Source organism: Trichoderma virens, assembly GCF_000170995.1.
Source record: "Trichoderma virens Gv29-8 chromosome Unknown TRIVIscaffold_83, whole genome shotgun sequence".
Lineage (NCBI taxonomy): Eukaryota > Fungi > Ascomycota > Sordariomycetes > Hypocreales > Hypocreaceae > Trichoderma > Trichoderma virens.
The window spans coordinates 829,688-857,605 of record NW_014013666.1 but is presented as its reverse complement, the minus strand read 5'-3'; the positions used below and the strand labels follow the sequence as shown (position 1 = coordinate 857,605).

The window sequence follows — 27,918 nt, the reverse complement described above, 5'->3', positions numbered from 1 at the left end:
TCATATTTTTCTCCTTCTTCCTTATCCCTCTGCTAAATGCTTCCCAAGATTGACTCACTGAAATATTTTTTTTATTGATCAAGTCCTGGTCCCTTTGATAGGACAAATTCCTCTCCAGTCCCCATACCAAAAACCCGCAAAGCCCATTCAAAAACGCTCATGCCCATTCCACACATGCATGCACCAATAAAACCGACGCAGCATAAAAAAAAAGCAGCAGCTTAAAGGTGCTACAGTAGTAGTTCTTTCGCCCAATGACATCGTCCCGCGAATAAGAAGCGTGGCGGTGAGCACATACATGTCATGTCCACGAGACAAAGCATCCACACACACACGCAGGACAACCCACGCTTCCCTCTTTCTTTTCGTGCGGCTTCCTGGGCAACCTGACCAAACAAAACACTGCGTTGGGATGGGCTAGCGTGTGGTAGAGCATGCCTCAAGCGAGTTCTTGTCTTTTGCTGCTATACGGAGTACCGAGGATGGATTTTATTCGTTGAAATTCCAGGGATCCAATGAGTCTTTGTCTCTGGCTTCCCATCTCCACACAGACACTGAAAGCTTCGAAGCTTCATCAAAAACAGCTTATGCTACCCTACACCTCTTCTCATCGAAGCAGTAAAAAGAAAAAGCACACCTCTCACAAACCCAGCAAATCAATCATCTGAGTCCAGCCACCCCCAGCACAGCACACCGTCCCAAGTCCAAGTCCTCAGAATCCAATCCCCTAAAAAGAGGCGCCGCCACAATGCACTCCCCGCCTCCCAATCAGCTCCCCAAAAAGCTCGCAGCATCCCTCTCTATCTGCCTTGTAAGCCTACGAAAACGAAGCCGCTCAAAGCAAGGGGCCGGGGAAAATAGACGCCCATGCCCGCATACATTACATTACATTAGTATTGTTCCGATGATCGGAAACCCTTTTCAATGAGGGGAAAGCTTTCAAGACAGTCAATTCATTTACCCCAGGAAATCCGATATCAAGCCGTCTCATTGGATGGGAGCCAGGACAGACCGGAAACAAGACACCCCCAGCCCAGCCGCCGGGGGCTCTTAATCCTTGCGCCGAAACTTACACGTAGGCAGACATCTTTCTAAAATATAGTGTAGCAGTTGTTCCTATTTCTTCCTTTTTAGCGTTTAACTAGGCCATGCAATGCGTGTGATGGGCCGTCAAAGGCGCGACGTGACGCAGGGGGTGAGGCCATGTACAGTAGACAGCTCTTCGGAGGATGGAAGAGGAGGGGGAGGAATGCGCTGGCCCTGCGTCGGAGCTACGACGGTTGTGTAGATGGGGGAGGATGTGCTGGCCGATTGCTTATCGCCAATGCAAGTTTGAGGCTGGCTAGCTTCAAGTGCCGGGAGTCTAGATGCTGTTATCGATCATGGGACGGTGTTTATGCCGTTCGTTTCGTCAATGGCTTCTGCACATGGCGAGGTACCGGCAAGTAGATCAGGTACTTGGGGAGTATTTCACGTGGAATTGGTAACATACTGTAGAGCTGCTGTGAATGCTACACGTGCTTGTTGAAGCTTGGTGGTGTCCATGTAAGTGAGTAAGCTACATGTACCTATTACCCCATCATCAGCTTTGACGATCCCAGGCTTGACGCCCTCCCCCTTTTGACATGTGTTTTTGATCATTCAATTTTGCCCCTCTTGCGTTTTTCGTTCTTAATCTTCGAGCGTCAATCTTCGAGCTTTAATCTTCGAGCTTCCATCTTTGAGTCTCAATCTGCGGCCCTCCTCCTTCAAGCTTCATCATCCTCTTGCCACACTGGCAAAAACAAGTCCACCACAATGGGCTTGCTAAACGTCTTGCCATCGGTATGGGGATAGCTGCCCTTCATAATCGCAGCATTCACCACGCACGTCTCCTTGCGGCCGGTTCTCCCCGCCAATGCCTCATAATCGCAATCCTCAGACTCCGGATTGCCCCCATAGCCCACGCCGTCATCGTTGCTGTCGCTGCCGCCTCTCTTTTGGGCAGCGACGCTAGAGCCTTGCTCTGATGATGGACCCGAACATGTCCCCGCGGGTGCCGATGTCGTGGTGGCCGTTTGTTGGTCGTCTTCATAGCTGGGCCGGCCCGGATGTGATCCGTCGTTTGCGAGGGCCGGCAACTTGCCTCCTTTGCCGGTGAGGTCGACCAAGCTGATCTTGTTGTTGTCCGCGCCAGGATCCTCCCATGCCATGGCGGCCCTCTCTGCGTAAGGAGTGGCCTTATTCTTCAAGTCCCAGAGCACTCGCTCCGCCCCTCGTCCATCATGGATATGACCGCAGACCGCTAACTTAGGTCTGACTCTCCAGAGGGCCTGTCGCAGAGCCTCACAACCAGCAGATCGTTGCCCGTCTGGCTGATCGCAGTGCGTACGTGGCGGCGTGTGTGTCACCACAATGTCCGTCTCGAGCGGGATGAGCTCCCACAAGGAGGTGAGATCAGCACTGCTATCGTCGGGGGCTTCTGGGGCTTCATAGTAGAAAGCCCATAGTCCGTTGCGAGGAGAGTATGGGGAGCCAAAGATGGTAAACTCAGTATGCGGCCCCGTGGGTGACTTTAGACGGATCGTTGCCGAGTCGTGACACAGGTACGTGAGAGAGGGCGACGAAGTGAGCAGGTTGATGCAATCTGCCGGATTCTGCTTGATCTTGTTATGGAAGTGGTCGCCGTGATGGAAGTAAAAGTCTTCATCCAAGGTGACATCGTGGTTGCCTAATTCATCGTCAGCATCGAACGGTTTTTCAAAAGCCCAACCAGAAGAGCCATCACTTACCTGCAACGATAATCTTGGCTTCAAAATCAGCCTCTTCGAGCCACTTTACTGCCCTCGAGAGCTTCACGATTTCACATATTGCTGGTTAGCCACTGCACAGAAGCGTGTGACGTCAAGGGCGGCAGGATGCAACATCCTGCCAAGCACCCGCCCAAAATTCAAAGTGAGGGACAGCTTACCTCTGAGATGCTCCCCTTGTTGGTGAGGTCTCCGGCATGGATCAAAACATCGCCGGCTGGAAGCTTGATGCTGCAGTTGTGGGTGTCGGAGACACAGACAATCCGTGTCTTGCGCAGCTTTGGGGTCGCCATGGAGTTGATGGTTTGTTGGAGCAATTGGCTGCTATTCTATAAAGTCACCCGAGAATTTGAAAGAAACAGGCCGGCTCTGGTATGCCCGTAAAACAATGATTCTCCAGCTGCAGCAGACGTGATGAGATGAGTTTATATGCTTCCCCCGGGAAATTATGTGTCGTCCCAAAAGGAAGGGTATTGACTTCCAGGGCCGTTGATTCGGTGAGCTAACCTTCCAACTTTGTACCACAGCATATAAGCCGTGGCTGTTGATTGGCTGCCGGGCTGGCTTGTGTAGCTCCATCTACACCGATGCTCTCGTACATGTAATTGGTATGCAGGTATGGCCTTGGAATTGTTTGCTTGAGATGTCATTTTCACCACCTCAGCCCGCCAAATCCCGCCAGCCCTGTCCAAAAATAGGCTCGGGATTCTGTCTGTGCAGGCGATGAGGTCATTCTCCCCGTGTATTACCTCTGCCAATTTCTCGTGTATGTAGCCCGAGATTAAGCCTATGCTGTCCTCCCCCGTGAGTTCGAGGAAGCATCTAGAGACACGAGATACTCGCATGTACAGACACTGCTCTTTTGGTCCATCCAAACTCAGCAGTCAAGGCTCCGATTGACATGACTCGATTGAGTTTCGGAATACCTGCACTCCGCGTCGGTACAGGACGACATGTTCCGGCGAGGATTGGAATCCTTGATACATTGTATCAAGTGAGCCAGCCACTCTGCACGGCCATCACACTGGTTTTCAGCTTCACCGTCCGTGTGCTCGCTATGCACCTATGTCCCGTCTTCCCCGTCCACCGCGTGCCTGCGGTGATGTGTTTGGAGCAATATTCCCCACCGGTGGCTGAAAAACCGGTGTCAGGGAACACCAGCCGTCGAATCAAGGTCGACGACGCTGGACAATTGGGAGAAACCTTGCCAGCTGGTGTTGACGATGGTCACAATCACCATGCCGTTCGACTGAGCACGCTGACGTACAAGTGCGAGTACAGCCATGTCGCCCGTGGGTGTTCAATGGCACACGTATACTCCTTTTGGTATAGAGATCCTTACAACTTGCGACCGTCTTCATGTCGCCTCGTTGATGTGAATCCCTTCTGCTGTAGTTGCATCGTCAGCAGATGCTACACGCACATGGAGAGTAGCAACGCAGACCAGAACAACAAGAGAATCGAGCACGAGCATTCGATGCTTACCACATGTAACAGATCGGCAGTCGCACAGACGTGTGTCTTGCACATGTATCGTATCAGAAGGCACTCTTTTCGTTTCCCGCTCGCTAGGGCTAGCACAATTTGTTGTTTGCAGCCTCTTTTCTCATCTCGTCAGGCTAAACGAGTAGGGCAGTGAAGATGGCAAAAGACGTAAGCAGCTGTGAGTTCAAGGTCTTTGCCATGTTCCCCAAGCCCCTTTTCGTCAAATGTTTGCTCGGCACTGTATAGTGCAATGGAGCAACTGTCGAAATATGCAACTCGACAGCGAAGCGCAATGATTCTCCCATGTAAGACATGATGAGACTGAGGTGGAAAACCATGGAACCCTCACGCATCTAAATCTGACGGTACATGCCCATGCCACCACCGGATGTGCTCCCCTATCTTGTTGCCTCATTTGTGAGCTGTCCGTCTTTGCTCACGTCCCAGGAGGAGAAGGTCCTTGCAAGTTGCAACTCAACCAGCCGGAAACCCTCGTCCAGAAACAGCACATGTACCGATACGCAGACACAAGAGCTTCTAGCCAGTGCTGGTAGTATCAGCTACCTCGCAGGTGCGCCCATGTAAGCACAGCCATGCACGTATGTTTGAGTATTCCCTGGTTGCAGGTGACCATGGTATGGCCGGGGTTGACCTGGTCGTCTGGGGCAATACGGTAGCCGCCGCATGTACGTACTTGGACATGCAGGCCTGGGCTGATGCTTCCACTTTAGCAGGTGCCGGGGAAAGCGGTGCGATGCATCTACGACTCTACTGGTGACTCTAGTATTGGTGAATGGAATTTGATGGCTGTGATGGTGATGAATCGAGGCACGTTGATGTGATTGGGACTTGGAGTACGAGGTTGTCATGTCGTGAAATGACACCAGCTGCTGCTACAGGTACATACGGGTGCTGCTCATGGCCAACGCCGCTCCAGTAACGAGAGGCCCAGCAGGGGTCCATGCCCACTGGAAACAGGCGACAGGGCCCTGTAGCCACCTTATGGGGGGCCCAGCCCAGCCATTTTGATGATGACTGGACGGTGACTATGTGGACTTACACCAACAAATCCATCCTCCTCTACCAGCTTCAAACACATGACTGAGCCGGGAAGAACAAGGTTTGGATAAAGCGCAAGGAATAAAAGTAGTAAAAAGTAGTAAAAAGTAAGTAACCCCCACTGCCAAAACCTTCTGCATCATGGTAATCAAAGACAGTCGACGGCAATCACCTTAGAGTTCCACTGATTATATCAACCCATGTCGCCAAATAGCCCGAATCGACCTGGCGCCTCCTGGTAAATGAGCGGGTGGGCCACAGGCCTGGGCGAGCCCCAAGCCAACAGCGGGTGAGTCGCTCCAAAGCGCGGCCAAGCCGGGTTTTGCAGCAGGAAAATCCTGGAACGCATTGAAAGACGGCCATGATCAAATTTGCCTGGGCGACCTGGAGCGAGTAGCGAGTACTCGTACTGTACAGTATTGTACCCGTTGTTGATACTTGCGCCGCCGAGCAGACCGAGGTACCGGTACAGCGCCGCAAGGCCTCAATTCACACTTCATCACGGCACTGCGTCCCCTTTAGCAGCACCGCCCGTAGCGCACCTCGCTAGCCATTAGCTGCTCGCCGCCAGCCAACCACGCAACCGCATCGCCAACTTGTGCCTCTAGCTCGCCTTCTCCCCCTTCTCCGAGATTACTTGTACATACCTTACTTACCTCGACTGTACTCGTATGTAACTGGGCAGACAATACCAATACCGCAGGCAAGGCACCGTCTCTCGCCATCTTCTTCTCCGGTTGAAGCTCCTGTCATTGTCTGGTCTTTTGCGGCGACTGCGCCAGCCAGCTTGACTGCCATTGCGTTGTCAAGAGAGCTTCTTTCTTCTGGTCGCCCGAGCTTTGACCTCGTTTCCGGTTCCAATCCTTTCACTCGTTTTAGACAAGACCAAAAAAAGAAAAGAAAAAAAAAAAAAGAAAAAAAAAGTACCCCATGTCTCAGGGGATCGCGACAAACCGACTCCACGAGGCTTGGTGAATTTAGTCGACGCGACAATCGACCACTTTGACCGCCACTACCACATTTCAATTTTTTTTCCATTCTCAACTTGTCATTCGATCCAACATTTTTATTCTTGTCCTTTCACATTTGCCGCCCAGCTTCCTGACTCGATCCCGCATTGGATTTTGCCGTCACTAAGAAAAGGGGGGAAACACTGCTGGTACTCTCTTCAGCTCGGCTACCACTATGGCTGCCATTTCAGCGGCTCGGGGCGCTCCCACAGCTTTGACGCCACCGAGCAGCAGCCATGGGGATGACCCATCGTGGAGGTACCGGGACCAACATGAAGTAAGTTGACGAGAACAAAGCCTGGATTCTGTTTATTCCCTCTTCCCTCTTCCCTCTTCCCCCTTCCCCCAGGAGCGCCACACTTGCCGATCTGGTGAGGCGCTGCATGGCCGCATGACATGGTTTGATGGGACTTGGCTCTATTGGAATGCGGCCGACTAACCTGGATCCTGCTAGGAGGCGTATGGCGAAACTGGCGCCGGATACTACGACGACGCAGCACCGCGACTCAACGGAAATACTAACCACTTCGACTCACACAAGATGCCGGCCGACGACCTCTCCAGCCCACGATGGGACGCACACGCAGAGAGCGGCGTCCAGTCGCCCGTCGAGTTCGACAACATCCGGTCAAATTGGTCGACCGGTGAACCTGAGACGGACGATGTTGACGTCCAGCGCGGGCGCGCGGATTCCACCGTCGGCACGGAGGTGGAATCGAAATGGATCCATCGAGACAAGCTGGCACAGATAGAAAGCGAGGAGCTGGAGGCGGCTGGCTTTATCCCCAGGTCGCGGGCCCCCAGCAAGCAGCGAAGGGAAAAGAGTGCTCGGAGGGGCACCGACGCCTCGGAGCACATCCGGCCCAAGCAGGAACAGACGCCCGAGTCTGGAGACGCCTCGACATCTCCTTGGGATCTCAAGGTTCCGGACGAGGCGATCGAGGAGCAGGGAAATGCCTCGGCTGCGCAAAACGCCAAGGGGGGTTCCAGGATACCAGTCTTCAAGGTCAGCCAGACACAGCAAGCTCCGTTACCGCAACACGATGCTGAACATGTACTAATGATATCTACAGACACGCTCCAGGAGTGGTAGTGCCACCCTCAGAGAGTTGGCCCCTAGCGCCCCGATTGAAAAGGCCGAGAAGCCTAAGCCGGTGCAGCGCTCTACCACGGAGTCATCCCCCAAGAAGACGACGGCTGCGAGCCGAAAGAACTCGGAGCCTATCAACTCGAAGGCGAACAAGGCAGCCGGACGACCCAAGACTCGATCAGGGCCTAGCAAGGATTCGACGAATACCAACGGTCGACCTACCACCCGCTCTGGAGAGGCTACTCTCAAGAAGCAGCCCGAGGGCAACCCGCCGTGGATGGTGGACAGCTACAGACCCGACCCTCGCCTCCCCCCCGACCAGCAAATCATCCCCACCGTCGCCAAGAGGCTTTTGCAGGAGAAGTGGGAGCAGGAGGGCAAGTTTGGCGATGCTTACGACAAGGACTTCCGACCCTTGAACGATAACGCGCTGGCCATGTTCCAACGAGAGGGCTCTGCGCCGCTGGAAGAGGCGGCCAAGCAGGAACCCCCAGCCGAGGAAGGCATTCAGATTCACGATGCGCAGGCCCAGTCGGACGAGTGGCCGCTCAAGGCAGAGGCGCCCAAGAGCCCACCCCCACCCCAGGCGCGGCTGGGCTCATCCTATTCCACAATGCCCAAGATTTCAGACATGCAGCCGCCAAAGAGCCCTCTGCCTGGCCAGCGGCCCCCCATGACGCCGCAAGGAACACAAGGAACGGCGCAGTCGCAGAGCCAGCTCAGCGAAAAGGCGCAGAGCGCCCAGAGGATCCCCGATGTTCCGGACGACCAGGACCAGAAAGGCGGCTGTGGCTGCTGCGTCATCATGTAAACCAGGACAATCACAAATCACATACAACAATGCAGGCATTCTTCTGCTTTATTAGCAACTACATATTTGTTATAAACTAGACAACTATCAGAGAGCACAAACCAACTAATCCGTACATATCGAGAACACTCTTTTATTCTTTCTCAACCTGCTTTCTCTTCCCCCTTACGACGTTACGAAACTACCCCCAAAAAGCTGTTTGACTTAGCCGGCAACATTTCTTTTTCTTTCTTTCTTGTTAAACAGCAACAGCTTGTCGACCAACTGATTACCTAGCGACTTGATCGATTTTCCTTTCCTTATTTCTGCCTTTGCGCACAACCAATCAATCCCCGGTCGAGCCCCGAGTTGGAGCCTAGAAGAAGCAGGAATACGTGGCAAAGAGGTGGAAGAAGACACGTCATCTATCTATATACGCAAGAGAGGAGCCTGCTCGGGGCTGCTGCCACCTTCTGTACTTGTTGAATCATGCAGATTCTGGTTTCTGTTCCTACCGTTCGACCCGTCAATCTTTGTTACTCTTCTATGTAATTCCTCTCCTTTTTATTTGTTTTGCGTTGCGTTTGTTTGTTTGTCTTTGTCTTTTTTTTTTTACTGTTCGCGAGAGAGGTGGCTTTCTTCATTTCACCCAATCTTGAATTTTTATTACTACCATTCGAACAAGAGAAGGGTGTTCTTGGCGCCGGAGCGGAAGGGGGGCTTTTTTCTTTTTTTTTTTCTTTGTGTTTCCTTCGCGTTTTAGGTATTTTTGAGAAGAACTTGAATCCTCAAACTTGGAGAAAAGAGTTGCCGGTGTGCGTGTCCTGGTTCCGCCCTCCTATGGTGATGTGTGAAAGGATGCCCAAGATTGATTATGTGAGCGTTTGTAGATTGGGTTGAGTATAGATTGATTTGTGCTTTTTTGTTTTTGTTTTTGTTTTTTGTTGTTAGCGGGTGGGATTGATAGACGAGGTACTGATACATTATATCCAATTTGATTTTTATACTGCGGGATTGAGCGTGAAACTGTTTATTGTGATGATCCTTTGGATGATGTTGGGGAAAAGCTTAGCCGCCATTATACTGTGCTGAGTGAGAGTGTAGATCCCAGTAAGCCTTGATCTTGTTGGCCACTGATGAAACTCTGTTCAATTGCGTCCTCCATCCAAGCAGCTTATACCTTTACTCAGGATGTAAATCTACTAGACAGCCCAATTCAAGTTCATCGTCCATTTACTAACATTAAACTATATTTTAGATTAGCTATTTTTAAATGAAATAACTAACAGCCAACGGTAATTTTCATTACGCTGAATACTGTGTTTAATAAATAATTTATTTTATAACCACAGTGTAGTAATATATCACTAAGGATAATTTATATTTACTATACGGAGTATTAGTTATCAAAATACCAATCATCTGCAATAAGTTAAATAATAGTCAATTAAAGAAAACTATTTATTAAACTAGCTTAAATAAGCTACAATTTATAATATTTATATTCAACGTCCAATTAGAAAACTTGGGCACCAACCAGGAAGCCTAGCCAATACTTAATAATCGACGGGTCTCACCGCCACGACATAAAAAGTAATGTATTAATATTACCTAGCATTTCCAATCTCACTCTGAGTTATGGCCAATGCATGGCCAGACATTTTGCGTCATTTCTCGTACTTTCACTGTTCTAAGGATATATTAACGTGCTTGTGACCTGACACCTGATTATTTTCCAAGGTTTGAGAAAGCAATCTGTATCACGACCTGCTCCAATCCTGCAAAGACTATGTTCGTTCTCATCCGGGGAAATCGCCCACGGACATTCCGCTACTCCCACTTAGTGTCCTCGGCACGGTGTCTCTGATTCATGATGGAGGTGGGGCTCGAAGGTTACCGGGCTCGTTTTGCTGGTGTTGAAACAGACCTTGGTAAACAGGTTACTCTAGGGTTGGAGCTGATTAAGGTAAGTTGTTCTCCTGGCCGTGTTATGGAATAGCCCATTGATGTATCTATCGCAGGAGCTTTTGGAGAAGTTGGATCGTACTGAAAAACAATTGACAAAGACAAAGCTTGACCTGGATAGCGAGAGTGACACGAGAAGGCGTCTTCAGAAGGAGGTTCAAGAGAATAAGGAATGGAAAGAGCGTCAGGAAAAACGGCCGTTTATGGTCGCGTTAATCGATGCAGACGCGGATGGCTATGTGGTAAGCAATGTGTGTATGGCATGAAGACTTGAACATTGATTTGCTAATTCATGATGATGGTAGTTCCGTGATAGTTATCTTACGCTGGGAGAAAAAGGCGGCGAAAGCGCTGCTGATGCGCTTTTCGATGAGTTACAGCGTTATATGGGAGAGCTGACTGGAGTTCCCAGTAACATGGATATTCTCGTCAGGGCGTTTGCAAACGTCAGTGGGCTGGGTCAAGCCCTTGTGCGTGACGGGCGATTGCAGGACATCAATCAGCTGAGGGCATTTGCAACAGGTTTCAGCAACCGTCGAGTGTTTTTTGACTTTGTGGATGTAGGGCCTGGGAAGGAACGGGCAGACTTCAAGATACAAGGTAAGAGATATAGCTTTGTTTCGTCGAGCCTCGAATTCCGTTGTCCCCCCTCAGCGTACATACTTCTAACATTGGATTGCCACCACAGAGAATGTTAAATTTTTCGTGGAAAGTCCTCAGTGCAAACACCTTGTGGTTGCTTGCGGGCACGACACTGGTTATGCTCCGTTTCTGGGGCAGTTTGTTGGAGACAAGCAGGTTGCGGAACGTATAACGTTGTTAGAAGGAAGCCCATTCCCGGCAGTGATCAAGAACCTGGGCCTGAAGAAAACACGGTTTACGTCGGTCTTCGCCGAGGTGATGCAGCCAGTGGTATTGTCCGGATCGGTAAGATCGTCATGGTCGAGCGTGGCGGCGACCAACCGGCTTACAGATCCTGAACCTGGATCGTTGTTGGTACCTGTGAAGCCGTTTAGTGGAGGATATCGAAACTTCAAGGCACAATCGGCCAGACTTGGGCCCATCAAGACGGACGATAGCGGGCGTCGAGTTGACCGCCCGCTGCGGGTGAATGAGGCGATTGTGGAGAGGCTCAAGAAAGGGGGTCTGTGCTATTATTACTACCTTCGTGGGGAATGTGTTGTGCCATCGTGTCGGAGCAACCATGTCCATCGGGAGCTCACGGATGAGGAGTTTGATGCCCTCTGGTGGCTGGCCCGACAGCACGTGTGTTATAAGAATCGTAAAGCGGATCGAGCGGGTGGTGATTGTCTTGATGTGACGTGTGTTTATGGGCACAAGATGTGAATTGTTCTTACATTCTCATGGGAATGGGTTGGGGGTAGAGTATTGTAAATTGCAGATACTTGTGTAGGGAAGAGTGATATATATATTGACATTCTATAACATCTATTCAGAATATTACTCTATATAGAATCTTGCAATACGGAATATCCTTTTGTAATAGCACTTCTATTACTACACATATAGTAGAGTGTATTTTTAATAGCTTCCATCTATAAATGCCCAATGGCTTAGAATAAATCAGCAACCTTCAACCGTTCAATAGGTAGTCCGACTTTTCCTTCCTATCCAAAGTACCTACTTTAACTCCGCCTGCTCAAGTTGGATAAACCTCAATGTTCGGAATGCAGACGCTGAAACTGGACTTGACTGTCTTACCTTGGGTTCATGTGGTCGCATTTACACTTTGCCCATCAGCCTGCTGTCGAACTTTAAGCGTCCATAAAGCCCCCGACCACGTGGCACTCAGACAATGGGAAATGCGGCAGAAGGAAGTGAGACAGGCGGGTACTCTTTGTCTCGAAGGAATCAAAAAATCCAGGGCGGGCTCTACGGATACGCGGCCCCCTTTTTTTTGTGAGGTCGAGGCAAACTTGCGGCTGAATTGAGGCTTGTAATCATGAGCAAGCAAATGAAAAACGAGGCTGGATTTGATAGGGCGTTTTTTTGTTTAGTAAGTGATCACAAGGACGGAGCTGAGGATGCCTGGAGCGCGGATCGTGTGCTGCTAGGTTAGGAGGCAGGCATCCCAGGAGGCGCTGTATTATTTGCCATGCCGTCTGGAAATGCTCTTCCCGTCTTTTTTCCTTCACCGATGGAATGATGTGGTATTGGATGGCTGGAGAGAGGCTGAGCAGGAGGGTGCATTTCACGACGGGCTACCTTACCTTACCTTACTCCATACAAATGGGGGGGCTTCTTTAGCTGATGGTTGGACTGGGGTTAGTGCATGCAGTTCCATGGAGTTACAGCGCATTTGAAGCGACGCAACCCCTGCCAGGCACACGGCACTTGCTGAGACGTTGTTTCTCCAGCGACTTTCTCTCCCTGGCTGGCGCGTGTCCTTTTTTTTTTTTTGTTCTTGCATCGCATTGCATTTGATGCTTGGCGTCTTTGGAGCAGGCAATTGTGAGTGGAAGCTCTGCGGTTATTACTATTTTGAATCGTCTTGGGTGTTGCTAACGTCTGCATTTTGCGATTTGGGTAGGGCTGCTGCTGGCATTGATACCGAAATCGCTGTTCTCTTCGAGCTGTGGAATCGAGGATATAGAATTACGATTACGATTTGCGAGAACGATTCGAGCTGAAGCGATAGATTACAAGACATTTGGCTTGGTATAGAGGAGGGCAACATTATAATACGGTCGAGGTTACACATTACTCTTGTTGCGGAGAGGGGAAGTGGAGGCGAGCTCACTGGGGGTAACTCGAAGCTCTGAGCTTTGATTGAAGAGGTGCCGAGCTCTATTTCGGAGCTTAAGGACCTTGGTTTGATCACTCTAGACGGAAGACACACGAAATAATAGCTGGGGCAGTAATAACGAACGAGCTCAGCGGCAGTGTCGACGACATTAACCATTATCCACGATAGCACACAGTACACTCGATAGCAGGCGGTAACAGACAGAGAAAGGCGGAACGAGCAGAATATGCGGTCGCGGGATTGCTCCCACTGGCTGAGACGACCTGGGATCGGGACATGGACGTCGTTTACGTGCGGCATGCGACTCGGTCCGACGAGGTAGCAGGGGATAGCAAGCGGCGGTCATGGCAGGTCACCATCCAAGTCAACAAACAACCCGAATTTGGCGCCCTCATCGAAGACCCGTTTCTCGAGGCGGAATACAAGGAAGTCTTTGAGGACTATCTCCGCAACTCGGACCGCCAGCATTGGAGCCTGCAGAGCCTTGAACTCGAGGATAGCGGCACTGATGGCGTCTCACAGGCCGAGGATCGTATACGTGAATATGGAGAGATACTGCTCGCCCAGCTGGGCCTCTTACGACCGAGAGTGCTCCGTACGGGCAGCACCGAGGTCCAGCTCGTCATTGTTGAACGACACGATTCACAGGAAGAAGATTCCATTTACAAGAACGGAGGCATCCACTGCCTTGCCTGGGAGCTCCTCGAATCTGTCAGGAGCCCGCTGATGCGGAACCTGCGCTTGAGAGTGATGCGAATGAGCGACTTTGCCAATCAGCCGTCTCGACCACTGGGGCCGCCGCGGTCATTGTCGAGCGTACAGGCCAACCCAAACGGCGTGTTTCACGTGCTGTTGGTGATTGCTCGTGACTTCAGCCGGTCAGGGGCTGATCGTGACCCGGAGCCCGATCTGGCGCAGTGGCCGCTGATGAATATACACAAGAAGCTGAGGAGCCGGCTGTTGTTGGAGGTGGTGCGGCCGGGCAGTATAGAGGAGCTACATGAGCACTTGACGGTGAGGGCTGGGCATGGAGTGCAGTTTAACCTTGTTCACTTTGACCTTCACGGAAGGATCATGAATGACGAGTAAGTCGTGTTGTGTTTTGATGCTTAGAAGGGAGTTCAAAACAGCTAATGAGTAGCACACAGGCACGGCCGCCAAGTCCCTTGGCTTCTCTTTGCCAAGAAGCATCAAGTCTCCAGCTCGCACGGGTATCAAGCTCCACAGACGCATCTCGCCAAGGCGTCAGATGTCGCCAATTTGCTGGCTGGCTATCATGTCGAGAATGTGGTTCTTAATGCGTGCCTCTCGGCGTACAACCGCACGGGACCGACAACGAATCTGGCCCACATCTTTCTCGAGCGTGGCGTTCACAACGTGTCGGCCATGTGGTTCTACGTGCACTGGCAGACTGTGGCAACTTACCTCGAAGCCTTCTACAATGAGCTACTAATTAAAGGCACCGACTTCCACGTGGCGGCGCAGCGAGGTCGGGACGCCATTCAGCGGAATCCTACGAGCAGGACGGGAAGACCGTACCAGGACTTCTTCCTGTGTGTCAACTACACTAGGGATATCCGGAGGCCAAGTGCAATCCACCGCGAGCCGAGCCCGACGCCATCGGCGCACTCGGCGGAGTCGTCGACGTCGAATACTTCGATGAAGAGCTTCATGAGCGGCGTGTGGAGGCCGTCAACACCTCGGCTCAGTGACAGCTTTCTGATTGGAGACGAGCCCATCATGCGGCTGCAGCTCCACCTCCTGGAGCTGGAGTACAAGCTCATGTCATCCCGGGTGGTGTATGCCAGCGACCTACGGAGAGCCGGGTCGGACCTGAACGCGACGATTGAGAAGATGGTGAGCATGTGGCTCAACACAAACCTGGTCGACGACGTGTATTACTACAAGGCCAAGGACTTTGCTAAGCGCAAGCTGCTGACGGACTCTGTGTCGTACCGAGAGAAGCGCTCGCGAGCATCTTCCGGAGGCTACCTGCAACTGCTGTTCCCGCGGCCCGTTCGGGCGCTTCGGCAGACGCTGCATATTGTGCGGGACGTGGACCCGGTGGTGGACCCCGGATGGCAGGCCGACGACGTGGAAAACCAGCGGAGCGAGGAGCGGCGTTTCCAGGTACAGGAAGGGTTGCAGCGATTCGCCCAGAGACTACACAGAGAGGGCCACAGCTATCTGCTCTTCATTGGCAGCCAGGACGCGCAGTGGTGGCGCACGTATCTGCAGCATCTCAATGGCGAATGGTGGCTACACATGCCGTGGACGTTTACGGTGCATAGCCGATACGTCAGAGACGTGATGACGGAGAAACGGAAGCCTATTCCGCGGATTATGCAGTGAAAGCGATGCGATGCTTTATGCGACTTTGACTCAGCGGAAGTTTTTGGCCAGGAAAACTCGGCGAGCCGAGGCTTTGGGGGCGTTTTTGTCGATCGGGAGGCCCGGCGAAGGTGGGCTGATTTACGGACCTTGTCTGACCGGCGAGGATGCCGGACAGCCCGGCGTTGGGGGGATTATTCATTAACGGCAAGTCTTTTTTCATGTGATTGATGATTTGTTTGTGCAGGGTGTATTTGCATTTTGCATCAAAGGTATATACATTTGGGAGAAGATTGGTGCATGCACTTTGCGAGGCTTATATTACATGGATATGCGTGTATGAAGCATTGGACGGGGCATTTACATGGAGTAGATATTTCTTCTTCTTTTCTTTTCTTTTCTATTTTTAGCAGGTATGGCATTTGGGTGCATATTACGCTTGATGGGTGTTTATTATAGATGAGCTTGCATGGCGTGGACGTTATTTTATGGAGCTCTTGATACGTATATATTATATATTCCTGTTGTGTATGAGATGGTATACATGTTTGATGATTGTAAGAGTATTGTACGGAGTAGTAGTATACTGGATATGTAGGAGCATTTTATGGAATAAGCAGCATGCGTGTCGTACATGATGCGCGTAAGACGATCGGCCCTGAAGGAGTCCGAAAGACAAGGGAGGGAGTTTGTGTTACACGATCATCACCCACCCTGCCTGGGGATGCATAACCCACATGAGGAACATGCATGGTAGGGATTTAGGGATTTAGTAAGGGTCAGCGTGATTTCACCATGATGGCGATTATCGAGCTTGTCCGGCCTGTGACTGGCTCGGGAGCCTAGAAGGCTGCGTGTTGCCGAGCTATGGGAAAGGAAAAAGTGGTGTCTAGAAGGGAGAAGCGAGCCTCGGGAGGTCGGAAGAGTCGGGTGGCGATGGGACGGACGAGGACGGAGGGAGAGGGGGACGGAGTACCGGTACGCGGATAGGGGTTGTGTGAGTGGTGTAAGGCTGAGTAGCGGTACTTGGATGGACATTTACATTTGATTACGGGGGGTTTTAGGAGGGTTGAGTCCGTCCGCTGTCCAGGGTGGTGTGTTGGTATGTTGTGTGAATATGAATGTGTGTTGTATGTTTGTATGTGTCAACGGGTGTAATTATATGGTAGTTTGAATGGAGCATTATAATGGTGTCAACCTAGAACAATGTGATTTTGACATCATGGAAAGCTGTAGCCTATTCTAAGCGGCTCCAGTAGCACCCTTTTTACCCTTTTTAGTGCCGAAAATCCCACAATCAACCTTATAAGCTTCCAATGCATGCAGCCTCTTTATAAAGAGCCGGTGCATTATCAGCGATAACCAACCGAAACAAGCCCATTTCGTCGGCGTCAGAAAGTGGGGGCGGCCATTTCAGCGAGGGGTCCAGTGTATAGTCCAGTGCAGTTGCAGTGCAGTGACGTACTGGTACCTGCTTCGTCTTCCCTTCTTCTTGGCGATTCCAGTTTCTTTTCTTTTCTATTTATGCTTCTTTCTAATTTCTCATCGTTGCAAAGAAAATCACCGCATCGTATCTTTTAGCAAGCTCTTCTCTCTTTGTCCATATTTATTTCTTCTTTGTGTTGCTGAAACACTTCTCTCCATCCGGGATTCTTCTTTCAACTCCCCCCCCGGTCCCGCATTGAATGCAAGCGATATAATTTCCAGCCCAGAAAGTCGGTACCTCCTATTACGAGTATAATCTGTTTAACCTACCTGCGACCTGCTCTATCCACCCACGCTTCGGTGCTGCCGCGCCTCCTGAAGGGATTTCTTGATACGAATTGCGACACGGCGGAGGGAAATAAGAGGAAGCAAGAGTTGAAAAAATTAAGGAGGTTTTTTTGTTTCTTCGGTGGCTGGTTGTTTCTTCATCTTCATCTTCCCTGCTGCATCACTGCATCTACATCTTGCTGCAGTTACATCTACCGAGCCGAAATCGATCGAGCGATTACTTACTTGGAAACCGCCGGATGAGGACATCACGGCTTCTGCTTGGCGCATCATGACCTCGACAGACGTCTTGGCCAATGGCCACAGTCACTTCGACACCTACACCGACAACGTACTGCGGGCGAGAACACACATACACAAGCCGCTGCATGCGCAAGTGTCGCGCGCATCGTCCGCAGATGGCGACCAGCACTTGGGCTTGCCGGTCGAAAACGGCGGGGGAAGTGCCACGACAAGGTGAGGAGGATGCTGTTGCTTGATATACTCTTCTTCTTCTTCTTCTTCTTCTTCTTCTTCTCCAATACTGACCCATCAATCCATCATCCAGTGGCCGCTCAACGCCCGTCTCAGACAACGCTCCCCCATCGACCAAATCCTTATCCTCCGCGCGCAAGCAGGTCCGCGCCGAGCAGCGCCGTCGCATCTTCCCGACCATCGAATTCGCCTCGCGCGTCTCCCACTTCGATCCCTCCAGCGACTACCGCGACTTCCATGGCTTCTTCAACCTCTTCTGGATCGGCCTGGCCATCATGGGCATCACCACGATGCTGCGCAACATGAAGGACACCGGATACCCCATGCGCGTGCAGATCTGGGGTCTCTTCGCCGACAAGCTGTGGCATCTGGCCATTGCCGACTTCCTCATGGTCGCAACCACTGCTGTCAGCTTGCCATTGCATCGCTGGATGCGTGAACACCCCATGGGCGGTGCTTGGGGCTGGAGCAGAGGCGGAATGGCGATTCAGAGCATCTATCAGGTTGTCTGGCTGACGTTTTGGATCATTGTGCCGTTCTGGCTGGACTGGTCATGGACCGCCCAGGTCTGCCTCCTACTACACACCATGGTGCTTCTCATGAAGATGCACTCGTATGCCTTTTACAACGGCCACCTCTCAGAAACAGAGAAGCGACTGCGCAATCTAGACGACCCAAACCCCTCGAGAGCAGACCGCAGGCCGGCCTACGTCTACCCCAGCGCCGACCACCGCAAGGGCAGCGTATCTGGAATCCCAATGCCGCGCCTCGTCGAGGAGGACACCTCCAAGCCGAAGAAGAAGCAGCAGCACCGCCTGCAAGAGAGCGTCGATAAGGGCGTCAACGGCGTCAACGGCCACGCCGCGCCCGAAACCGAGACGGAGCCCGAGCCCACCAGCGCCGACGAAATCGACACCCTCCGCGAGGACCTCGCCCGCGAGCTTACCAGCCCCATGGGCAACGTCACGTACCCGCGCAACCTCACCTGGGGCAACTACCTCGACTACCTCTGCTGCCCGACGCTCTGCTACGAGATCGAGTACCCGCGCACCGCTGCCATCAACTGGACCGCCCTCGTGTCCAAGATCATCGCCACCTTTGGCTGCATCTTCCTCCTCACCGTCATCTCCGAGGAATACATCTTCCCCGTCCTCGTCGATGCCTCGCGCCGCCTCGAGCTCGTCGCGTCCGCCCACCTCGTCGACGCTTCCTCCTCCGTCGCCCTCGAGTCGTGCCTCATCCTCGCCGAGACAATCTCCTGGCTGCTCTTCCCCTTCATGCTCACCTTTTTGCTCGTCTTCCTCGTCATCTTCGAGTACGTCCTCGGCGCCTTTGCCGAAATCACTTGCTTCGCCGATCGCCACTTTTACGCCGACTGGTGGAACTCGACCGACTGGATGGAGTTTTCGCGCGAGTGGAATGTCCCCGTGTATTCTTTCTTGCGGCGCCATGTATATAGCGCTTCGAGACCGCATACCGGCAAGGCGTTTGCCACGTTCATCACGTTTCTTATTTCTGCTGTCGGACATGAAATTGTCATGGCCTGCATCACAAAGAAGATTCGTGGATACGGCTTCGTCTGCCAGATGCTGCAACTGCCTATTGTCATGTTGCAGCGAACTCGCTGGGTCAGGGGCCGCAAGACGCTCAACAACGTCTGCTTCTGGTGCTCCATGATCCTAGGCCTCAGCCTGGTAAGTCCAACTCTTTGACCCCTTACAATACCTCAGCATTAAAGCAACTAACATAATATAATAGATCTGCGCACTCTACGTCCTCATCTAAACACCAAAATACCCACCTCACACCTACTCACTCAAACCCCACACTCATTAGCCATTACTTTTCATACTCGTCTTTGCAGCAGTTACATAGCATACCGTACATTTTGTTCAGACTGGTTCTGAGGTTTTTCCTTTTGTCCATAAATGGGAGAGGCCGATTTCTTTTTCTTCTTTTTTCTTTTTCCTTTTCTTTCTTTTGTTCATTGCGTTTTGGATATAAAATGTGTCATTGGCGGCGTGTTTTCGTTATTTCTACAGGCATAAATACACATGCATCTCACGATGTTTTGCTGATACTACCTGCGTAGTATAAATACCCACATGCTTTTGTTTGCTTCAATTGACAAGGCAAACACCACTCAAATGCTTACACCATATATTTACCTCGTAGATACACCGATAGATCAAGATATACAGCAATCACTGGTAAAACATCACATGTCACATCATGGGAACCAATTTATTGTCCATTCCATTTATTCATTTCTCATAGACATAGCTAAATTACGCCCTCCCTCGCCTCTCTTGGAGGGGATATCAAGGGCACTAGGGGTAAAAGCATCGTGCCCGTTTAACCTGGGACCACCTTAATAGTAAACAAAGTAAAAAAAAGAAAATCCACGTCCAAACCATGTTGCTCTAAAACCGTTCAACTCCATCGTGTAAAATCAAACTTTTTGTCCGTGTATCCCGATTCTTTGCACACAAAGAGGTCGTTTAGTCAACCTCCTCCATGGCGCTGTCGCCAGTCTCGACGGCAGGGGTGTCGGCGGGAGCGGCAGCCTCGACGGGGGCGGAGTCGTCCTCCTCAATGTTGAGGCCGAGCTGGACCAGCTTGTGGATGCGCTCAGCGAAGCCGGCGGGCTCATCAATAGTGAAGCCGGAGACGAGCAGGGAGGTCTCGAACAGCAGCTGGACGATGGACTTGACGGTGCGGTCGTTCTCGCCGTCAGCCTCGACCTTCTTCTTGAGCTCCTGGATGATGGGAGACTTGGGAGAGATCTCGAAAGTCTTCTTGGAGGACATGTAGCTGCTCATGGAGGTGTCACGGAGAGCCTGGGCCTTCATGATACGCTCCATGTTGGCGGACCAACCGAACTGGCCGGTACGGATGGCGCAGGGGGAGAGACCAAGCTTGTCGCTAACAACGACCTTCTCGACCTTGTCGCCAAGGACGGTCTTAAGGGCCTTGGCAAGGGCCTCGTACTCCTTCTCCTCAGCCTCACGAGCAGCCTTCTCCTCGTCAGTCTCCTCGAGCTCAAAGTCCTTGGTGATGTCAACCAGCTTCTTGTCCTCGAACTCCTTGAGCTGAGTCATGGCGTACTCGTCAATGGGGTCGACAAGGAAGAGAACCTCGAAGCCCTTGGCCTTGAGAGCATCAAGGAAGGGAGACTTCTGGACAGCCTTGAGGGACTCGCCAGTAATGTAGTAAATGTTCTTCTGGTGCTCAGGCATGCGGGTGACGTAGTCGGTCAGAGAGGTCATCTCATCGCCAGACTTGGTGGAGTTGAAGCGGAGGAGCTTGGCAAGGACACCACGGTTCTGGGAGTCCTCGTGGATACCAAGCTTGAGGTTCTTGGAGAAGGCGCTGTAGAACTTGTCGAACTGCTCCTTGTCCTCAGCGATCTCCTGGAAGAGCTCGAGGGACTTCTTGACAATGTTCTTCTTGATGACCTTCATGATCTTGTTCTGCTGAAGGGTCTCACGAGACAGGTTGAGAGGGAGATCCTCAGAGTCGACAACACCCTTGACGAAGCTGAGCCACTCAGGGATGAGGTCGGTGGCGTCATCAGTGATGAAGACGCGGCGAACGTACAGCTTGATGTTGTTCTTGGTCTTCTTGGTCTCGAACAGGTCGAAGGGAGCACGCTTGGGAACGAAGAGGATGGCACGGAACTCGAGCTGACCCTCAACGGAGAAGTGCTTGACACCGAGGTGGTCCTCCCAGTCGTTGGAGAGGGACTTGTAGAAGGAAGCATACTCCTCCTGGGTGATGTCCTGGGGGTTGCGAGTCCAGATGGGCTTCTGCTTGTTGAGCTCCTCCTCCTCGATGGTGGTCTCCTTGACCTTCTTGGTCTTCTTCTTCTTTTCCTTGTCCTCCTCCTCGTCGTCGATCTCCTCGACCTTGGGCTTCTTGTCCTCACCCTCCTCGGTGACGGTCTCCTCCTCAGCATCCTCATCGGGAACCTCCTTCTCAGTCTCCTTCTTAACGTGGAGGTAGATGGGGTAGCTGATGAACTCGGAGTGCTTCTTGATGACCTCCTTGATGCGGCTCTCGTTCAGGTAGTCAGCCTGCTCGTCCTTGAGGTGGAGGACGATGGCGGTACCACGACCGAGCTGCTCGCCCTCGGTGTCGGCGGTGATGTTGAAGGTACCACCGGCGCTGGACTCCCAGATGTACTGCTCGTCATCGTTGTGCTTGGAGATGACGCTGACGCGGTCGGCGACGAGGTAGGCAGAGTAGAAACCAACACCGAACTGACCAATCATGGACACATCGGCACCGGCAGTCAGGGCCTCCATGAACTGCTTGGTTCCGGAGCGGGCAATGGTACCCAGGTTGTTGACAAGGTCCTGGGGGTGATATGTTAGCATCAAACTGGCGAATAACTTGAGAGAGAAGGAATGCATCAACTTACAGCCTTGGTCATACCAATACCGGTATCACGGATGGTCAGGGTCTTGGCCTCCTTGTTGGGGATGATGTCAATGCGCAGGTCCTTGCCAGAGTCGAGCTGGCTGGGGTCGGACAGCGCCTTGTAGCGGATCTTGTCCAAGGCATCGGAAGCGTTGGAAACAAGTTCTCGCAGGAAGATCTCCTTGTTGGAGTAGACGGTGTTGATGATGAGGGAGAGAAGCTGAGAGATCTCAGCCTGGAACTCGAAAGTCTCAGCCATTGTGAAGGGTATCAACGGAAAATTTATGTGTCTGGATTGGAAGAGAAGAGTTAGCGGCGTGCTTCGAAGGTAGTTGTCGTAATGGAAGCAGATGGTGAAGAAGGGGGAAAAAGAAGGAAGCAACACCAAAATCAAGTAGAAAAAAACTACCAGATCAAGGAGGACTTCAATCCGATTCCGCAAAATGCAAAAGCTTGAAAAAAGAGCCTTCCAAAGTGGCCGACTCGATCAAATCCAACGCAAGGCTGAAATCCTCCCCAAGCAAAATGGCGGGGTGATAAAAAGCACAGAGGCTAGAAGGGGAAAGTGGGATGATAAGATAGATTGCTGCGCTGCAGGCTCACTCACCTTGGTAAAGAAAAAAGAGAGGCTCCAATGAGAACAAGCGCAAGGTTGTTGTATCTCGAGCACGGGGTATTTGGGAAGAAAGAGGAATGAGAATGAGAATGAGAATGAGAATGGAGAAAAAGAGAGGGATGGATCGAAGGAGGAAGAGGAGGAAGAGGCGTCTAAAAAGGCTGGCCGCAGCTGCTGTGTTGCAAGAGATTCCATGGGATTCTATGGTCGGTGCGCGCCTGTGATTGGCCAGAGCGCGCTGGAGCCTTCTAGCAGAAAAATTCACCTTCGCCGTGCTTCTGTTTCTTTTTCAGGCGGCACAAGGCAGCCGCTGGCAGCCCGCTTTTTGGGCGCTTTTTGGGCGCTTTTAGTGAGGGGAGAGGCGAAACGGATTGGGCTGGGACTGGCCTCCCCACATGCTTTTTTTCTTTGTGTTTCTGTCGGAGCGTTGGGAACTCGTCAGTGCTTCTAACTCTTTGTATGAGCATTCCTAATACCAAAGCAACGTCTTTCATCCATTACTATATCCGTCGATAATAATAATAAAATACAATGAATTTCTCTTCTTTTCTTCTTCCGTATAACAGACACCAAATTGAAACCCCTTGCCACTCTCTCTCCCGCCCCCCTTGTCCGATCCTGCTAGAAACTTCCACCTTGTCTCGCTTCCCCTTTGGCCCTCCTCTCCATTCCCTAGAACGAGGCTGACGATGAGGGGAAGCAAATGCAGCGCCCCGTTTCGGCTCTGGCCCCCCTCCAGATGGAACTGGGCACTGCTGCAGCAACCATGACAGGGGCCCCCAACGCCTACTGTACAGCACTACGCCTAGTATCTTATCGCCCGCCCGCTAAACATCCCACCTTTGCGGAGCCCATCGAAGGCAACAGAACATTGACGGCAGCTGAAGACCATCGACTGACTATTGGCATCCCCTTGTCTGCCATCTGCCATGAGAGCACAGCAACAGTCAACAAACGGTTTCTTTTATCCATTTATTCATCAAACAAGCCGCTTAGCGCCCGTCTGCCTCGTCTAGTTGGCAGCTGTAACCCCCGCTCTTCCGGAATCCCCCCTTGCATGTAATCTAACCAACCCCCTTGTGAAACTCTATAGCTACCATGTAAGCTTCATACATCCGACGCCGTGCATCCGCCTCCTCGCATATACTCGTACACAATCCATCTATCTGTTTCTATACAGTTCCCTTCACATGCTTTAGGTGGCCATGTCCTTGATACCCGTCGCCCTCAATCCTGCGAAATCACGCTCCCGATCTGGCGGTACTTTCGATCCGCGTACGACAGCCCAAACTTGTTCACGCAGCTTCCTGGTATCATCTCCACCACTTCTCCCACGACGATGACATGATCCCGGACTTTCAGCAGTCCCCTCGTGGGCTCATCGGGTAGCAGCCTGCACCTGAGGGCATACATGATTCCCTCGCCTTTCAGCAGAGGTGCTCCATCCGTCTTGCTCGTGTCGTATTCTAACCCGTCAAACACATCGTCTGTGTTGCCCCTTGTAAACCTGTCTGCTACCTGCACGCCTAATTCGTCCCCTGACATGATATGTATGTTGAAGTGGCGGCTTTCTTTTATTGCGTCGAGTGTTCGGCTCGGAGTCGCAATGTTGAAGGATATCAATGGTGTTGGAGAGAGAGTAAGAGATGTAAACGACGACATGGTCATTGCTCTTGGAGTCTCTCCATGTATTGATGTGCAGACGACGACAGAGTGTGGGAGTAGCCGCATTATAGACCGTATTTGCTCTGAGAGGGCGGCGGGAGAGGTCGGATCAGCGGTTGGTGGTATAGGAGACGAAGTATGCCATGAGCTGGGGTTATGGCTCGATTGACTCGATTGTTGAAAGCTCGTCGGTTTTTCGTCTATTGCTTATGAGTTATTAGCTAAGGATCAGCGAAAGATTATATCCAGGCATCCTCACATGTAGCATCCTGAGCTGCAACACTGGAACTCGCAGCCACTCGAGGCCGCACACCAGTCGCATACTCTCCAAGAGTCAGCGCATGGCCCACAACATCGTGAACGCCTCTCATCAACCGTATCGCCCAAAACCCTCTCTTTTGCACCGTCCACGCATCTCCCAGGTGGCCAGCCGTGATCCGACTTGCGCCGCAGCATCCAAGCCGCGACAGCTGTCGCACCGCCCTAACAGCCCTCATCGAATCATACGGCCTTGACCCCTTAAATCTTCCAATTTGACCTAAAAAAGAAGCCCAATTGAGAAGAAGAAATCGTAGCAATAAGACAGCGACCCGAGGTTGGAAAGCTTTCCTGGCGGTTGCTTTGACGCTTCAGCACAGATCAATTCCCTTATCGATAAGCACCATTCCGCTGTGTGCCGCCACTTTACTAGAACCACCAACCAGCGGGCCGGAAATTTTGCGACAACTCCAAAGGTCTAGCCATCACCACATGCGACACTGACCAGCTCCACGAAATCGCACATTCCGCCTTCGACCCTCCCTCAATTGAACCTTCGACTCAATCTTTGTATCTCTCAACAAAAAAACAGAAATACCGCCCAAAATGGGGAAGCTCCCCGTCCCCTCAACCCTCCTCTCATCCTCTCCCCTCCGCCCATCAACCACATCTTCGCTCTCCATCCACAGCCTCTCCTCGCCCGTCCGCACGCAGACCCGAAACGCGACATTTATCCCCCGTCCAAGAAGGCCCTACACCTTCACCCAGCTCATCCAGCTCTCCGACGGCTCGACCTACACCGCGCGCACCACCTCGCCATTGCCCTTGTACCGGGCCCAAAAGGATACTCGCAACACGCTTCTGTGGCAGCCTAGCGAGAAGAGCTTGCGTAACGTCGAGTTGGATGAGGCTGGTAAATTGGCTGCTTTCAGAGAACGATTCGGAAGGGGATATGATGCTACAGCTCAGGCTGTAGAGGGCGAGGTGGAGGGTGAGAAGGCTGCTGAGCAGGTCGCCGCTCAACCTGTCGAGGAGGATGCCGGACTGAACTTTGAGGATCTGTTGGCGGAGTATACGCCGCAGGATACGAGTGCGATGAAGGATTCGGGTCCCAAGAGGGCTCCTACACGAAGAAAATAATGAATGGGCTTATATGATGTGTACATTACCTGTATGAGGCAGATTGGGAGACTACTGGGTAGGCTTGGACAACAAAAAGGGAGATGGACGAGGAGGATAGACAGAGGAGGAAATGCATGGATTAGAGGATCGATTCTGTTCAAATATGTACAGCACTTTGAGCCTAGCGGCCTGTATGATATAACAAAAGGGATGCATCTCCGAGTTTTGAAACGAATACGAATAGTAGCACACTGTAGCCCGCCCTCTCTCATTCAATTGCCTCTTCGCCTTCACCCGTAAACTCCAACTTGTAATGTAAGATTACAGCCTCAAAAGTATCTCATTAGTCTGAATCCTCATCTATAGTTGCTCTAGCGCGATCAACGACAGTGTCACCAGGAGGCTTGGGCTGGTAAACCGGCGGCCTGTAGAAAGCTGATTCGTCGTCCTGGGCATCCAACTGCATCAGGAACGTCTCCCACTTCTCAATCAACTATTTGCGTGTTAGTCAGGCTGGTAATATTATAATACGACCATGCGAAGCTTACCTCCTTCTGCGCCTCAACAGCGCCTTCAAGGAACGTCTCAACACCGCTCTTGAAATCCTCCACCTTCTCCTTCTCGAAACGATCCAACTCGGCCCTCATGGAGCGGCCCATATCCTCAAACAGGAGTCGGGCTTGGTGGACCTTTCTCTCCGCCTCTTGCACCTCGGCATTCATCTGGTTCAGTCGGTCCTGCTGGCTCTTACCCTGTCGCAACAGCTTATCTTGTGTCGTCTTCTTCTTCTGGAGCTCTGACTCGGCTGAGTGCCAGGCATAGAATCCCTTCTGGCGCTGGCTGAATGCCTGCTTGATTGATCCAATGAGGCGAATGTACTCATCAATGATAATTCCAAAAGTGAGGACATCTTGCTGAGCTTGACGTTCGTACACATCGCGAATTGTAAGTTGAAGATCGGAGAGAGCATCGAGGGGGCCGGAGAGTGAGGGCGAAAGTTCAACAGTGGAGAGTGCGTGGAGAGAGGCAGAAAAGTCAGCAGCGGCCTCCGCCATCATCTTCCTCTGGCTAACCATGACCTCCATTGCCTTGAGAAGTCCCTTGAGCTGGTTCTCTAAGGCGTCAAGGTACACCTTGCGATCGTGGAACCAATCATCTTGCTCGACAAACTTGCTTCCTCCTCCGACATTGATGCCGAGAGATCCCAGCACACCCTTGCTCTCAGAAGGCAGTGGCTCCCGTCTCTCCTTATGCTTGATGTCAACGTTGAATGCCTCGCTTTCCAGGAACAGTTTTAGGTCAGCGTCGTGCTGAAGGACGGGGTGCGCCGCAGTCTTGTTGAGCATTTTTTCTAACGCGGCTCTTCTGCTCTCAACAAAGTTGCTGTCGAATCGGCCAACAGCCTGCTTCTCGGGTGGCGGAGGCACCACATATCCGGGGTTGTTGCCATGCAGGGTGTTGTAAAGCCAGAGGAAGTCTCGGTATCGACGCTTGACCTCGAATTCGGGCTGCTTGTAGGCTCTGGATGTGGTCTGGCAGGGGAGCTTGTTTTAGCTGGGGAATCTTGATGTATCAGAGAAGCAGCCAGAGGTAATAAATACTAACCTTGGTCCGCACCGAGTACACAATGTGCGAACTTGTCAAGTCTCCGATCTTAACCGGATCTCCGACGGTGATGTAAAATGTGGGCTTAGATGCCTCCTCGATGCTGACGCTCGGCTGCGTGCTGCTCTTCACACTACTGGGTCTCGCAGCATCCACAGGCGGCGGCATTCTTGGGCCTCTTGGGTTGTCCAGGTCATCATCGTCCTCGACAAGATGCGGATCGGCAGACCGTCTCTGCTGCTGCAGTGGCGCCATCGTCGTTCGGATGACCATCTGCTCCTTCTGGGGTGGCACGGGCGGGGCGTCCAGCGCAGCATTCTGGGTCGGTCCAGCGCTCAGAGGCCCGAGGGGATCGTCAACGGCTTCCAACTTCGTAGGTTGAGCAACGATGCGACGGGGGGCGCGCGAGGGTCGAGGCGCCGACGAGGTTGAGGCCTGTGATGTCGCTGGCGGGGAAGCAACGGGCTCACTCTCGGCGACGGGCTCAGGGGGGGTCTGGCTGGAATCAGCCCATGGCGACTCTTCGACGTCCATTGCGATGCGGGGATTCGGCGCGGTGAGCGGGAGATTGGAGGAGCTGGAGGAATTGGAGTTGCCTGGAGGCGGAACTGCGAGGTCGAGGCAGCTTGGCCGATTGAGAGTGGCATACGTACCGGATTGGAGAAGACACTGGTACCCGCTCTAGCGCCTGCTCAAC

The 27,918-nt window shown here is 52.1% G+C and overlaps 12 protein-coding genes across 12 annotated transcripts; 8 read left to right on the top strand and 4 right to left on the bottom strand.

Moving 5' to 3' along the window:
- Nucleotides 1-1,748: 1,748 nt before the first annotated feature.
- On the bottom strand, nucleotides 1,749-3,082 carry TRIVIDRAFT_46399 (uncharacterized protein; the record flags this gene model as incomplete). Its single annotated transcript, XM_014098391.1, has 3 exons — nucleotides 1,749-2,710; nucleotides 2,772-2,832; nucleotides 2,951-3,082. 3 exons carry the CDS (start codon nucleotides 3,080-3,082, stop codon nucleotides 1,749-1,751), a joined length of 1,155 nt encoding a protein of 384 aa, XP_013953866.1.
- A 608-nt stretch (nucleotides 3,083-3,690) lies between these two features.
- Nucleotides 3,691-5,078, top strand: TRIVIDRAFT_68059 (uncharacterized protein; the record flags this gene model as incomplete). The annotated part of the gene is made up of 4 exons (XM_014098390.1): nucleotides 3,691-4,304; nucleotides 4,775-4,845; nucleotides 4,901-4,960; nucleotides 5,059-5,078. The coding sequence occupies 4 exons, from the start codon at nucleotides 3,691-3,693 to the stop codon at nucleotides 5,076-5,078; spliced, it is 765 nt and encodes a 254-aa protein (XP_013953865.1).
- Nucleotides 5,079-6,518: 1,440 nt separating this feature from the next.
- TRIVIDRAFT_68058 (uncharacterized protein) lies at nucleotides 6,519-8,244 on the top strand (the record flags this gene model as incomplete). The annotated part of the gene is made up of 3 exons (XM_014098389.1): nucleotides 6,519-6,620; nucleotides 6,798-7,349; nucleotides 7,417-8,244. The coding sequence occupies 3 exons, from the start codon at nucleotides 6,519-6,521 to the stop codon at nucleotides 8,242-8,244; spliced, it is 1,482 nt and encodes a 493-aa protein (XP_013953864.1).
- Nucleotides 8,245-10,235: 1,991 nt separating this feature from the next.
- On the top strand, nucleotides 10,236-10,938 carry TRIVIDRAFT_130980 (uncharacterized protein; the record flags this gene model as incomplete). The annotated part of the gene is made up of 3 exons (XM_014098388.1): nucleotides 10,236-10,430; nucleotides 10,494-10,788; nucleotides 10,877-10,938. Coding segments are annotated over 3 exons (552 nt in total), but the record flags the coding sequence as incomplete, so codon positions are not given.
- Nucleotides 10,939-12,151: 1,213 nt separating this feature from the next.
- Nucleotides 12,152-15,813, top strand: TRIVIDRAFT_209922 (uncharacterized protein; the record flags this gene model as incomplete). The annotated part of the gene is made up of 3 exons (XM_014098387.1): nucleotides 12,152-12,205; nucleotides 13,124-14,040; nucleotides 14,104-15,813. The coding sequence occupies 3 exons, from the start codon at nucleotides 12,152-12,154 to the stop codon at nucleotides 15,305-15,307; spliced, it is 2,175 nt and encodes a 724-aa protein (XP_013953862.1).
- TRIVIDRAFT_186937 (uncharacterized protein) lies at nucleotides 15,150-15,813 on the top strand (the record flags this gene model as incomplete). The annotated part of the gene is made up of 1 exon (XM_014098385.1): nucleotides 15,150-15,813. One exon carries the CDS (start codon nucleotides 15,318-15,320, stop codon nucleotides 15,489-15,491), a length of 174 nt encoding a protein of 57 aa, XP_013953860.1.
- TRIVIDRAFT_213636 (uncharacterized protein) lies at nucleotides 15,151-15,813 on the top strand (the record flags this gene model as incomplete). Its single annotated transcript, XM_014098386.1, has 1 exon — nucleotides 15,151-15,813. The coding sequence occupies one exon, from the start codon at nucleotides 15,517-15,519 to the stop codon at nucleotides 15,694-15,696; it is 180 nt and encodes a 59-aa protein (XP_013953861.1).
- Nucleotides 15,814-17,330: 1,517 nt separating this feature from the next.
- On the top strand, nucleotides 17,331-19,318 carry TRIVIDRAFT_58320 (uncharacterized protein; the record flags this gene model as incomplete). Its single annotated transcript, XM_014098384.1, has 4 exons — nucleotides 17,331-17,515; nucleotides 17,607-18,276; nucleotides 18,358-19,227; nucleotides 19,292-19,318. 4 exons carry the CDS (start codon nucleotides 17,331-17,333, stop codon nucleotides 19,316-19,318), a joined length of 1,752 nt encoding a protein of 583 aa, XP_013953859.1.
- A 450-nt stretch (nucleotides 19,319-19,768) lies between these two features.
- On the bottom strand, nucleotides 19,769-22,653 carry TRIVIDRAFT_89650 (uncharacterized protein; the record flags this gene model as incomplete). Its single annotated transcript, XM_014098383.1, has 3 exons — nucleotides 19,769-21,891; nucleotides 21,957-22,245; nucleotides 22,563-22,653. 2 exons carry the CDS (start codon nucleotides 22,212-22,214, stop codon nucleotides 20,035-20,037), a joined length of 2,115 nt encoding a protein of 704 aa, XP_013953858.1.
- Nucleotides 22,654-23,798: 1,145 nt separating this feature from the next.
- TRIVIDRAFT_46225 (uncharacterized protein) lies at nucleotides 23,799-24,380 on the bottom strand (the record flags this gene model as incomplete). Its single annotated transcript, XM_014098382.1, has 1 exon — nucleotides 23,799-24,380. A coding segment is annotated over one exon (582 nt), but the record flags the coding sequence as incomplete, so codon positions are not given.
- Nucleotides 24,381-25,036: 656 nt separating this feature from the next.
- On the top strand, nucleotides 25,037-25,871 carry TRIVIDRAFT_186935 (uncharacterized protein; the record flags this gene model as incomplete). Its single annotated transcript, XM_014098381.1, has 2 exons — nucleotides 25,037-25,337; nucleotides 25,578-25,871. The coding sequence occupies 2 exons, from the start codon at nucleotides 25,101-25,103 to the stop codon at nucleotides 25,632-25,634; spliced, it is 294 nt and encodes a 97-aa protein (XP_013953856.1).
- Nucleotides 25,872-25,959: 88 nt separating this feature from the next.
- TRIVIDRAFT_68052 (uncharacterized protein) lies at nucleotides 25,960-27,755 on the bottom strand (the record flags this gene model as incomplete). Its single annotated transcript, XM_014098380.1, has 3 exons — nucleotides 25,960-26,109; nucleotides 26,165-27,148; nucleotides 27,222-27,755. The coding sequence occupies 3 exons, from the start codon at nucleotides 27,753-27,755 to the stop codon at nucleotides 25,960-25,962; spliced, it is 1,668 nt and encodes a 555-aa protein (XP_013953855.1).
- Between the last annotated feature and the right edge of the window lie 163 nt (nucleotides 27,756-27,918).